Source organism: Conger conger, chromosome 3, assembly GCF_963514075.1.
Source record: "Conger conger chromosome 3, fConCon1.1, whole genome shotgun sequence".
Classification (NCBI taxonomy): domain Eukaryota; kingdom Metazoa; phylum Chordata; class Actinopteri; order Anguilliformes; family Congridae; genus Conger; species Conger conger.
Genome location: NC_083762.1, coordinates 5,069,993 through 5,083,447, shown reverse-complemented (window position 1 = coordinate 5,083,447; position 13,455 = coordinate 5,069,993). Strand labels below are relative to the sequence as shown.

General features: G+C 49.1%; 1 protein-coding gene across 5 annotated transcripts in view; it reads left to right on the top strand.

The window, feature by feature from the left end:
* Nucleotides 1–668: 668 nt before the first annotated feature.
* LOC133124820 (pre-mRNA-splicing factor RBM22-like) overlaps nucleotides 669–13,455 on the top strand; it is a 187,365-nt gene continuing 174,578 nt past the window's right edge. For 2 of the 5 annotated variants that reach the window (XM_061236332.1, XM_061236331.1), the window contains exons 1-8: nucleotides 675–775; nucleotides 2,974–3,027; nucleotides 3,828–3,857; nucleotides 6,639–6,771; nucleotides 8,181–8,281; nucleotides 8,862–9,037; nucleotides 10,069–10,269; nucleotides 11,345–11,509. In XM_061236332.1, the coding sequence (XP_061092316.1) occupies nucleotides 722–775; nucleotides 2,974–3,027; nucleotides 3,828–3,857; nucleotides 6,639–6,771; nucleotides 8,181–8,281; nucleotides 8,862–9,037; nucleotides 10,069–10,269; nucleotides 11,345–11,509 (914 nt within the window). In that variant the 5' untranslated portion in view covers nucleotides 675–721. Of the gene's footprint in view, nucleotides 845–2,973; nucleotides 3,028–3,827; nucleotides 3,858–6,638; nucleotides 6,772–8,180; nucleotides 8,282–8,861; nucleotides 9,038–10,068; nucleotides 10,270–11,344; nucleotides 11,510–13,455 lie in introns of all 5 variants that reach the window. The other 3 variants (XM_061236333.1, XM_061236334.1, XM_061236335.1) reach the window with 3 other exon arrangements.

Sequence of the window (13,455 nt, the reverse complement as noted above, 5' to 3'; positions counted from 1 at the left end):
GGGTGAACACGTTGCTGACAAAAATTCCAATTCAATAATTTTGTTCTGAGTTTTGTTTGTAAAGATTAATTGGCCAAATCTAAAAGAGATTTCTAAGAGCAATCCACTTCCACATATAATAAGAATTAGAATAGAATAAGATTTAGTAAACAGTAAATTCATGCAATTCAATACTCCCCGAACTGAGAAAGTATTCCAGAACTGTGGCGGTTTACTTCTTAAAACAGGTGCCAGTCCGCCCCCTGCCTGTAGTTGAACGTTATGCCGTAGAGGTCGATTGGTTTCCAATCTGGGGTTGGGGGCGTACTGTGCACAGTGGATTTCGTTAGAATTGGCTAATGCTAACTCGTTCATTTATTTGTTTGAAGGGATACCTTAATGCTGATCATCACGTTGGTTCCTGTTGCAAGTGGTTTGTGAAATAAACGTATAATTGGGTGGTGACTGACACTGTAGTTTTGTAGTTAAATAATGCGCAATCATAAATTAATTGGTTTAACTGGGCAAATTCGTCGTGAGTGAGTTGTGAATAAGTTAACCTTCGCAGAATTGATATCATTGACTGTACATTGATATTGAAAAAAAACAGGTAACAGATTGCGATTACAACCCCGCCCATTCTCTCCTTTAACCAATCAGAAGTCAGAGTAGCCGTATTCCCCCTGACGTACAAGACGCAGAGAGATCGTTGTATTCCGTGGTGGACGCCGGGAGGCTGAAGATGGCGACTTCGTTAGGAGCGAATACGTACAATAGACAAAATTGGGAAGACGCGGTACGTTTAAAATGAAAATGGCGTATATTACTGACGGAGCTAACATGTCTGTAAACACTTTTGTTTGAGGTAAAGTGTCACTTGTTTGGGGATGTTTTGAAGAGACAAAAGACAGTATGCTTTGTTCGCTACTAACCGGCTACTAGCCTATAACAGTTAGATTATTGCTTGCTCATGCAATTTTCAGTGTTTATTAAAACGTTTATTTCACAATGACAAGTTAGATATGATGTCATTCGCAAGTACTGCTATTGAAGTAAGAAAAATTATTGTCTTGGCTTGAATCTAGCTAGCACTAGATGGTTATCTCACTGTAGTCAAGTAAGTTTGTTAACTCTAACGAAATGCCTCTAAAAAGATTATTAGCTAATTTAGTTACCTAACGATATATTACTCCTCGTCGCTAACTTGGCTTACAAGGTTGCACAAAGGCAGTCTTGACATCTAATGTTAGACCAAAATATTGCAATAACGTAGGCTGATCTACTAATGACAGTGATTTATTTTTCTTTAACGTTAACTTCTACGTTAAAGGAAAGGGGTGCAACACGTACGTTATTTTACATAAATTCTACCCTTTTTGTCCCGATTTTGGCCTTGCGTCCCGTCGCTTAGTCACTCTCCTGTCCATCTGGCGTGATGTGAGCTGTTTCAGCTGCCCGGTACCGCTTTTCGTTTTGACAGCTCCGTGCTGTACTTAGAGCTGAGGTGCTTGAACTTGATAGCCGCCGAGTGTGGCAGGTGTCCCAAAGGTGCGAGAGACTCCATGCGGCAATAAAACATGATACGGATGCAGTTGTACAGTATGAACAGCTAATCATCAAGATCTTTATACGACTAATAATAATAATAATAATAATAATAATAATGGTGGAATCAGTTCTGTTTTTTTTAAATCGGTTTTCCGTGTTTGCAGCTTTTAAAAATAGACGGCGCCTTAGAATAGGAACCCTCCCGTGCATTAGTGAAATAGGCTCTGCCAGCGAAGGCTTTCTAGGGCGGTAGGCGGTAGAATTGTGTTTCTTGCTGACCGAAGAGGTTCTCTCGTCCTCGGTGGGGACTGGGGAGGGGGGGGGGGGGGGGTTCCCTGGTCTGCGCCCCCCCCCATGGTAGAAGCAGACTGACCTTCATACTTCTGCCCTTAATAGCTTCCCCACTGGCTATGATCACCAGGTGACAGCAAGTCCCCAGGGGTGGAGGCCAGGAGTGGGCGTCGCTGTCCAGGACACTTACAGAGGAACAGGCTGATGTGCACTGACCGTTTTGTGCCATAGAACACAGGCTATTTGTGCCTTAGAACACTCGCCGTTTGTGCCTTGGAACATGGGCTATTCATGCCTTAGAACGCTGGCTGTTTGTGCCTTAGAACACAGCCATTTCTGCCTTGGAACATTCACTGTGTGTGCCTTAGAACACAGCCCGTTTGTGCCTAGAACCTGTCTGTGCTTAAAACTAGCACTGGGACACTGCAGGTAAAGAACCACACGGTGTCGGTACGATGCCGGGCCCTGGTCATCTCTTCAGCACATGCACACTGGCACGCGTGTGAATGTGCTGAGAAGGCACTGTCATGCACACGCGTGTCTTGTCAGCACACGCGTGCAATCTGCCGGCGTGATGTTCCACGTCCCCCCGGGGCGCAGTTGGGTTTTTTCGAGGCGCGGCCCTGTGCGTGTTGGCCTTGGTGGCAGATGATGTGGTTGATATCGAATAACCGGGACGGGGGCGAATTGAAACCTCGTCTTCCCGACACCTTAAGCATGTGGGGTCGCTCACAGGAGCACCAGTCACTATTCGGGGGGTTGAGCATGGGCTTGTGCTGTCGTACCTCTTGTTTTTAAAGTTGAATGTTTTTCCCTTTGACTAATATTGCATTTTGTCTGCACATTTGAAACCATTCTGTGTGACAAATATCTAATGGAGGAAATCAGGAAGAGGGCAAAAATACCTTTGCGCAGCATTGTGTGTTCATGGAGGAATACCCAACGCTCTCAGAAAGGGCTCTCAAACCCTGTCTTCTGGTCCTCTCGGTTGGCTGAATTGCGCCAGGCAAGATCAATCGAGCACAGAAACATATTTGACCCAGGTCTGACCCTGACGGGAAATGGTGTATTCTGAAAGTGCATTGAAATTGAATGGGTATGTGGTGTCTTGCCCACTGTTGTCTCTAAAGCACTGAATCCTTGTTCTCCCCGCAGGACTTTCCCATCCTGTGTCAAACATGTCTGGGGGAGAATCCGTACATCCGGATGGTATGTACTGTGTTTACCTGCCTTTAGTTATATTCTTCTAGAACTTTATCTTGAAGGCTCGCACGCATCGGTGTTCTCTTCCTGGCTTTAGTATCTAACGCGGCGACAGAACATTTGCCAAGGCTGACGTTGTTTTCTTGAAAAGCCCCCCACCCTGCCCCTGGAGCCCAATGCCCCCTCTGCCTCCTGTGGTCAGCTCTCTGTGATGACATCTAGGGGCGACATGGCTCAGGCAGTAAGCGCAGTCGTCTGGCAGCCGGAGGGTTGCCGGTTCGATCCCCAGCCTGGGCTGTGTCGAAGTGTCCCTGAGCAAGACACCTAACCCCTAAATGCTCCTGACGAGCTGGTCGGGCGCCTTGCATGGCAGCCAATCGCCGTCGGTGTGTGAGTGTGTGTATGAATGGGTGAATGAGAAGCATCAATTGTACAGTGCTTTGGATAAAGGCGCTATATAAATGCCAACTATTTACCACATCTAGGAACCTCATCCGATAGCTTTGCGCAAACATACGTCATACGGCACATCTCTGCCAAAATCGCAACCGTTTCACTTGGATCAGTATGGGACGGGAGTTGAACGCTCCAGAATAATGTGAAAAGTAAAAAAAAACAATTAAAAAAAACATGAAAAATATATGTGTGGGCCTTTAAATACACACAATGCCTAGTTTTAATTAGCTTCGCTTGCACAATTCAGCTGGTGTATTAATGAGTCTGAAAACGGATTGTGAAATTGTATGTCTTGTCCTGTTAATCTGCATATGAAGCCAAGTTTGTTTTTGTTTTTTGTTTTTTTTTAGACAAAAGAGAAATACGGAAAGGAATGCAAGGTAAGAATATTCTGTTCACAATCTGAACACTTCACAGTCTGTTCATCTTGGGAGTGACCTGATGCTTATCTGCTACTGGATTTACCCTGTCTGTCTGAATGAAACCAACTGCCACTTTTTTCTAATCATTTGCCCTTCAGTCCTTTTCATACACGCGTCTTCTTCTGATATATTTTTTAAATAAAGCATATTTTAATGGGGTTTTCGGATTCTCATTTGCCATTATCATAGGTTTTCATTGCATTGTGTACACAAAAGCAATCTATGATTTTTTTTCATTTGAACAAATACCATGTTTGAGACATATTCCTAGTGGCATTTCTCTAGCAATGGCCCTCGAGACCATTTGCGTTTGTTTAATTTCATTTCTATATATTGAAAAGAAAGCTGCATAGTTTACAAGTGAGACCCAGCCAAGACAGGGTAAAATTAGCAGCAAAACAAAATCACAATCACGAGACCATTACAATACAGTACTATCCATAAGTATGTAGGTATATACAATTCCAAGCGCATTACAATACACACAGTATGACAGAACACAACACGTTGCGGTGAAATTAACGCATCACTGTTACTTAAAACAATTGCGGCTAACCGTGAGAACATCCATTATTCTTTAAAATCGTTTAATGAAATCAAAGACTCAAGTTTGAGCTCAGCCTGCAGCTCGTTCCAGGACCAAGGGCCACTGTAGGACAAGCGCAGAATGGACTTGCTATGACCGTCAGCCGCCACTGGTGGGCGCCAAATCCACCAAAACCGAGGAAATCGTTCATTTCTGCTATAAGGGAGTCTGGTCACCCGAGCCATATTACCAGTGTGTACTCTGTACTCTAAATATGCTCCTGAGTGGGAAAACTACACACTGACCCATCCAAATTTTATTTTTCCAGTTAGCACACATCCCATATCAGCAGGTAATGCACCTGAAATCCTGAAATGGGAGTTTTCCTGGGAGTTTCTGAAGGCCGGGGAGTCGATTTGACTGACGTCAAATGAGGAGGAAATGCACAAGTATTTAAATTTTATAATCATTTTTGAATACATACTTTAAAATGAGTTCTTAAGGTTAAGAAGAATTGGCTGAATTGAGGAAAAAGTTCATTTCGATTCATTCATTTCAGCTAGTCTTTAGAGTCCGTTCCCTCCCCTCCCCGGCATTAATAGGAGATGAGGGGGTGTTCAGTCCATCCCTGTTCTTCCCAGAGTGCTTCTGAGGAGATGCGTGCAAGAGGTCTCTTCAGCTTCAGATAACAAGGGGGGAAAAAGGCAAATCTTTCAGAATAATTCATGGACTGCCCTGTGTCTGTCTTTAGGGCTTATAAAATATGCATTTTTTGTGAGAATGAGTTGAATGAAAAGAAGCCCCTTCACCAGACTATTAGCACTTTCAATTTTACATTAAAACACCTGGCTTAAGTCGGCTATTTCATTGTCCAGTAATTGTAAATAATGCTTTTGTTGATGATCCAAATCGGATAACCCGATGCAACAATGCTTGATGACAACCTGAAAAGCAGTTTGCGCTGGAGAAGATGGGGAACGCGGTGGAGAGCCTCTGTGTTGAAGACTTTCACACACAAACGCCGAGCCCTCGGGCAGAATCTGACAGTGTGAGGAGAAGAAAGCCCTGTTTTTCTCTGTGGCTGTGTTTTATGGAGAAGAAAGCCTTGTTTCTTTGTGGCTGTGTTTTATGGAGATGAAAGCGTTGGCCTTATGAAAGAGCCCAGGGGTTCGATCTGGGCATAGGCCGCCTAGGGACACTGTTTGGTTGGAGGTGGCTGAGAAACTTTACTGCCGGTCCTCATCAGGGCCCTGATGAGAGGTTTGTGTGAGGTGTGTGCCATTAAATGCCCTCCCTGAGGTGTGTCCCCTTAAATACCCTCCCCAAGGTTTACTCTCAGCATGTTTTCACTCTACCAGGAAGCAATTAATGAATACATTTTCCACTGCCAACTACAATGGGTGCTAAATGGGGACAACAGAATTGCAGTTGACTGGATAACTGCACCGAGTAAACCCTGGAAATCTGGAACATGGACTGAAGTTAAGAGCTGTTCCGGGTTAAACTTCAGTTTGGTAATCCTGCTTTGTGAAAGGGGCCCCCCAGTGAAGCTCAGCAGTTTAGGGACTGGGGCTTGGGTGTCTGAGGTTGTGTGTTCGATTCCCAAATGCCGCACTGCCATTGTCGTAATTCAGTTGTTCAAAGCCTTGTTCCTGGCGATCTGCTGTCCTGTAGGTTTTCACTCCAACTTTAACTAAGGCACACCTCATTCAACAGCTACTGCCCAACCCTGTTACTGGAGATCTACTGTCCTGTTGGTTCCCACTCCGGCCCTAACATAGCACACGTCTTTCAACAGCTAGTGGTCTCATTGAGCTGCTAATTGGTAGAATCAGGCCTGCTGAATCCAGGAAATCCAATCTTGTTGAATAAGGATTTCTCTGGATTTGGTGTCCTTTCGTTTGTAGTGGACCTCCCTCTGTGCTGGCATTGTACTTCCCTCTAGGGTCTTTCAGCGAACTTATCCCTGGTTATGGGTATGCACTTTGTTGTACGTCGCTCTGGATAAGAGCGTCTGCCAAATGCCAATAATGTAATGTAATGTAATGCTGGCTAACCAGGCCCCCCTCCTGGCCCCCCTCCTGGCCCCCCTCTGGGCCCCCCTCCCGCCCCCCCCTGGCCCCCCTCCCGGCCCCCCTCCCGGCCCCCCTCCTGGCCCCCCTCCGGGCCCCCCTCCTGGCCCCCCTCTGGCCCCCCTCCTGGCCCCCCTGCAGATCTGTGCCCGGCCCTTCACTGTGTTCCGCTGGTGCCCGGGCGTGCGCATGCGCTTCAAGAAGACCGAGGTGTGCCAGACCTGCAGCAAGACGAAGAACGTGTGCCAGACCTGCCTGCTGGACCTGGAGTACGGTAGGAGACCTGGAGTAGGGTAGGAGACCTGGAGTACGGTAGGAGACCTGGAGTAGGGTAGGAGACCTGGAGTACGGTAGGAGACCTGGAGTAGGGTAGGAGACCTGGAGTAAGGAGGAGACCTGGAGTAAGGTAGGAGACCTAGAGTAGGGTAGGGGACCTGGAGTAGGGTAGGAGACCTGGAGTAAGATAGGAGACCTGGAGTAGGGTAGGAGACCTGGAGTAAGATAGGAGACCTGGAGTAGGGTAGGAGACCTGGAGTAGGGTAGGAGACCTGGAGTAAGGTAGGAGACCTGGAGTAAGGTAGGGGACCTGGAGTAGGGTAGGAGACCTGGAGTAGGGTAGGGGACCTGGAGTAGGGTAGGAGACCTGGAGTATGGTAGGAGACCTGGAGTAGGGTAGGAGACCTGGAGTAAGGAGGAGACCTGGAGTAAGGTAGGAGACCTAGAGTAGGGTAGGGGACCTGGAGTAGGGTAGGAGACCTGGAGTATGGTAGGAGACCTGGAGTAGGGTAGGGGACCTGGAGTAGGGTAGAAGACCTGGAGTAGGGTAGGAGACCTGGAGTAAGGAAGAGACCTGGAGTAAGTTAGGAGACCTGGAGTAGGGTAGGAGACCTGGAGTAAGGTAGGAGACCTGGAGTAAGGTAGGAGACCTGGAGTAAGGAGGAGACCTGGAGTAGGGTAGGAGACCTGGAGTAGGGTAGGGGACCTAGAGTAGGGTAGGAGACCTGGAGTAGGGTAGGAGACCTGGAGTACAGTAGGGGACCTGGAGTAGGGTAGGAGACCTGGAGTAGGGTAGGAGACCTGGAGTAAGGAAGAGACCTGGAGTAGGGTAGGAGACCTGGAGTAGGGTAGGGGACCTGGTCAAGCTCCTGCATCTCATTCTGCATTCAGAGCGGTGGCTGAAACCTAGCTTAATTTCAAAGTTTTATTTTTACATACCTTCTTTACAAGCTCGGTCAAGCTGCTTATCGGAACATATCGATGGAAGGCTGCTGTAACCAAGTGATGAAAGTTACGCTGCAGTTTCAGACCTGGGTGAAATAAGTCATTGTTTTGGATTCAAATGCTTTTCTGTGCTCGCTTGATCTTGTCTGGAGCCAAGCAAGAGGACCAGGAGGCGGAGCTTGCACTTTTTGAGAGGATTTCCTTGGTTCCAATAAACCAGACAATCTCAGTAAAGTGTTACAGTATTTGAATCCAAAACAATTACATATTTGATCCAGGTCTGAGCTGTCTATTGTGAAAGTAATCTTATTTCTGGCATTAGTTAATGGGCTAGGTCAAGCTGCTTAATGGAACTTTTCAACTACTGACTAATAATTTTGGTATTGATAATAAAATCCAAGAAAAGGTCTGGTTTCTGCATTCGCAGGTTGTGCCACCATTTTGGTTCTGCTTGATCCACAGGCTTGCCGATCCAGGTGCGTGACACGGGCCTGTCAATCAAAGACGACATGCCGAAGTCAGACGTGAACAAGGAGTACTACACCCAGAATATGGAGAGAGAGGTAACGTTTGTTTGGATTGGCTGACCCTTCTCCCCACGTGTGGGAGCTAATGTCGGCTTTTCTCTGAAGCTGTGGTACTTGGGATTTGAACCTGCAGCGCTCTCACTGCTGTGCCACATTGCCTGCTGGATGTGTTCTTTATGGTACTCAGCCCAGCCCCTGGGGTAACAGTAGAGGCTAACCACCTCTAGTCAGGAACCACATTTCCGTATCAGCAAGCACCCACAGATTATTTTTACATCAGGTTGTCACTTATGTCTCCTAAGCATTTATCCAGAACCGAACAGCCCACCCTTATGGAAACATCTTGGAGAGTTTACACGGTAACAGTCACTAGGGCAACAGCTGTGTCGGTCCAGAGCCAGAATAGCAATATCCTGTCCAGACTGGTGTGATTTGAGTGTGCTCATTGCTGCCCCCTCTGGAGAGAGACGGACATTACACATCAAGTCAAGTTTATTTATATAGCACTTTTCATACTCAGAGTGCTTTGGTGGATAAAATACATTTAATACAAGAACATAGTAATTTAAGGTTAGATGAACACGGTCGAGTGACGGCCCTGGGTGTTTCGGGACAGATCCAGAACTCGGACGGCCAGCGGGGCCCCGTGGGGCTCCTGGGGAAGGCCCCCAGCTCCAGCGACATGCTGCTGAAACTTGCCCGCACCACGCCCTACTACAAGAGGAACCGCCCCCACATCTGCTCCTTCTGGGTGAAGGGCGAGTGCAAGAGGGGCGAGGAGTGCCCCTACAGGTGAGCCCCCTCCCCCCCCCCTCCCGCGAAAACCTGGCCCCCTGTCTGTTCCCCCGAGACCAATCGCACTCTCCCCCCGGGATCCTGAGGGACGGGACACGGGGTTCGACTCCCGGTACATTTCAACAACGCGCTCCGGTGTTGACTCAGGAGGCGGAGAAGATCATGCGCTAACTAACGGGCTTCGTCACTTTGTGGTTTTTTTGTTCAAATTTAAGCTTTAAGAATTATTTAGATTGTCCCAGACAGGTTTTACATGTGATGAAAGATATTTAGGATGCGTCAAGAAAAATAAACATTGCCCAGTTCATCATATTGCTTGTTGTTTGATTGAACTATTTTACTAAATATTGTATTTTTACCTTTGTATATTGATATATTGATGAATCTCAAGAGTTTTGCAGCAAATAAACAGAAGTTGGACAGATAGCACAGTTGGATGGGGTGCGTTTTAGCAGTGTTGACCTGACTCGCGTACCTCTCTCAACTTGAGGTGTAGTACTCCTGAAATGTGCCTAGGTGGTGCTGGTGTTCAGGAAATCTACCTCAATTGCCTCCTTGCTTTGGTGGCAGATGTGGAAATTTCCTCTTACATTTGACTGCCAAACTTACAACGCAGTGCCCTCTTCTTCATATTTGGCAAATTTTGATTAATCGGTTTGTGTTAGAAGCACGTTTGTCTCTGGGGAAAGTCAAAGACTGGGTATTTACACAAGTAAATGGCACAAGTAAAACTGTAGTACTTACTATGGTTATTTAAATGGTAAATGGCTGCCATTTATATAGCGCCTTTATCCAAAGTGCTGTAAAACTGATACTTCTCATTCACCCATTTATACATACACTCACACACACCAACGGTGATTGGCTGCCATGCAAGGCGCTAACCAGTTTGTCAGGAGCATTTAGGGGTCTTGACACTCCCCGGGTGGGGGATCGAACCGGCGACCTTCCGATTGCCAGGCAACTGCTCTTACCGCCTGAGCCAATGCCGCCCCATAACCTGCTCGCCCCGCCTGTGACCTTCCCAGGCACGAGAAGCCGACGGACCCGGACGACCCGCTGGCGGACCAGAACATTAAGGACCGGTACTACGGGATAAACGACCCGGTGGCGGACAAGCTGCTGAAGCGGGCCTCCACCATGCCCCGTCTGGACCCCCCAGAGGACCGGGCCATCACCACGCTGTACGTGGGGGGCCTGGGGGACAGCATGACCGACGCAGACCTCCGGTGAGTGCCCCGCCCGCCGCCTGCGCTATCATACTCTCTTTCTGTGAACATTAGGGAGCATTACCTGTGTACAGGTGAACATTAGGGAACATTACCTGTGTACAGGTAAACATTAGGGAACATTACCTGTGTACAGGTGAACATTAGGGAACATTACCTGTGTACAGGTGAACATTACCTGTGTACAGGTGAACATGACCTGCTTACAGGCTAACATTACCTGTGTACAGGTGAACATTACCTCTATGCAGGTGAACATTAGGTGAACATTACCTGTGTATAGGTGAACATTAACTCGATACAGCTGAACATTAGGTGAACATGACCTGTGTACAGGTGAACATTAGGTTTAACATTACCTGCATACAGTCAAACATTAACTCTGTACAGGTGAACATTGGGTGAACATTGCCTTTGTACAGGTGAACATTACATGAACATTACCTGTGTACAGGTGAACAATACCTGCGTACAGGCAAACATTAGATGAATATGACCTGTATACAGGTGAACATTAGGTGTTGCGTGAGTGCAGGTGAACATTAGGCGTTGACTGAGTGCAGGTGAACATTAGGTGTTGAGTTAGTGCAGGTGAACATTAGGTGTCGAGTGAGTGCAGGTGAACATTAGGTGAACATTAGGTGTTGACTGAGTGCAGGTGAACATTAGGTGTCGAGTGAGTGCAGGTGAACATTAGGTGTTGAGTGAGTGCAGGTGAACATTAGGTGAACATTAGGTGTTGAGTGAGTGCAGGTGAACATTAGGTGAACATTAGGTGTTGAGTGAGTGCAGGTGAACATTAGGTGAACATTAGGTGTTGAGTTGAGTGCAGGTGAACATTAGGTGAACATCAGGTGTTGAGTGAGTGCAGGTGAACATTAGGTGTTGAGTTGAGTGCAGGTGAACATTAGGTGTTGAGTGAGTACAGGTGAATATTAGGTGTTGAGTGAGTGCAGGTGGACATTAGGTGAACATCAGGTGTTGAGTGAGTGCAGGTGAACATTAGGTGAACATCAGGTGTTGAGGGAGTGCAGGCTCTGGGATGCGCAATGCTGGATCTGTCTGAACCCTGCAGGAGCCACTTCTACCAGTTTGGGGAGATCCGCTCCACCACCGTCGTGCCGAGGCAGCAGTGCGCCTTCGTGCAGTTCACCACGCGCCCCGCGGCCGAGCTCGCCGCCGAGAAGTCCTTCAACAAGCTCATCATCAACGGCCGGCGCCTCACCGTCAAGTGGGGCAGGTGAGAGTGCACCTGGGACACCCTACCGCCCTGCTGAGGGTGTGGGGCTAGCACGTTAGCACCTGGGACACCCTACCGCCCTGCTGAGGGTGTGGGGCTAGCACGTTAGCACCTGGGACACCCTACCGCCCTGCTGAGGGTGTGGGGCTAGCACGTTAGCACCTGGGACACCCTTATCGCCCTCCTGAGGGTGCGGGGCTAGCACGTTAGCACCTGGGACACCCTACCGCCCTGCTGAGGGTGTGGGGCTAGCACGTTAGCACCTGGGACACCCTACCGCCCTGCTGAGGGTGTGGGGCTAGCACGTTAGCACCTGGGACACCCTACCGCCCTGCTGAGGGTGTGGGGCTAGCACGTTAGCACCTGGGACACCCTACCGCCCTGCTGAGGGTGTGGGGCTAGCACGTTAGCACCTGGGACACCCTTATCGCCCTCCTGAGGGTGCGGGGCTAGCACGTTAGCACCTGGGACACCATTATCGCCCTGCTGAGGGTGTGGGGCTAGCACGTTAGCACCTGGGACACCCTTATCGCCCTGCTGAGGGTGTGGGGCTAGCACGTTAGCACCTGGGACACCCTACCGCCCTGCTGAGGGTGTGGGGCTAGCACGTTAGCACCTGGGACACCCTACCGCCCTGCTGAGGGTGTGGGGCTAGCACGTTAGCACCTGGGACACCCTACCGCCCTGCTGAGGGTGTGGGGCTAGCACGTTAGCACCTGGGACACCCTACCGCCCTGCTGAGGGTGTGGGGCTAGCACGTTAGCACCTGGGACACCCTACCGCCCTGCTGAGGGTGTGGGGCTAGCACGTTAGCACCTGGGACACCCTACCGCCCTGCTGAGGGTGTGGGGCTAGCATGTTAGCACCTGGGACACCCTATCGCCCTGCTGAGGGTGTGGGGCTAGCACGTTAGCACCTGGGACACCCTACCGCCCTGCTGAGGGTGTGGGGCTAGCACGTTAGCACCTGGGACACCCTACCGCCCTGCTGAGGGTGTGGGGCTAGCACGTTAGCACCTGGGACACCTTACCGCCCTGCTGAGGGTGTGGGGCTAGCACGTTAGCACCTGGGACACCCTATCGCCCTGCTGAGGGTGTGGGGCTAGCACGTTAGCACCTGGGACACCCTACCGCCCTGCTGAGGGTGTGGGGCTAGCACGTTAGCACCTGGGACACCCTACCGCCCTGCTGAGGGTGTGGGGCTAGCACGTTAGCACCTGGGACACCCTACCGCCCTGCTGAGGGTGTGGGGCTAGCACGTTAGCACCTGGGACACCCTATCGCCCTGCTGAGGGTGTGGGGCTAGCACGTTAGCGCCGAGAGGAGCTCCGTGTCACGGTCAGGTGTGTTTGCAGTGCGCCAGGTGTTCGTGTGTGTTCGACATCGGACCTGGGTTTCAAACGGTAACGGTATACTTTTCTGCATTTCACTAAACAAGCCTGATAAGTTGGAACACTCCCAAAAGTGTAAACCCTCGCCCGTCTGCTCCTTCATGCAGGCTGAAGTGCATCAGGCAAGATCAACAGAGCACAGAAAAGCATTTGAATCCAAAACAAATACTATTTAAGCCCAATCTGGTGGGGAGTGTTGTGGTGGCCTGGAGTCCACAGGTTTGAAAAAGTGGATGCAATGTTTACCAGTGATGTTTTCCCATATTCCTTAGGCTAGGGAACCATTCAATACGATGGTAGCCATCACTCTGCTTTATTGTGTGAGGCCAATGTCTTTTACAGTACCTACACACTGTTTGGCCTAATTGTCAGTAGCATTAGCCTACAGGACAGGTTTGCAGACCGGATGGTACAGATGTTCCTCAGGGTGAGGAATGATTTAGACTCATGTTTGCCTGTTGCTGGTGACAGTTTTCCAAGCCGACGGGAGAGTGATAGTTTTCCGCACTCTGTTGTAGCCACAACTGCCACTATTCAAATTCCATAACTGGCATGG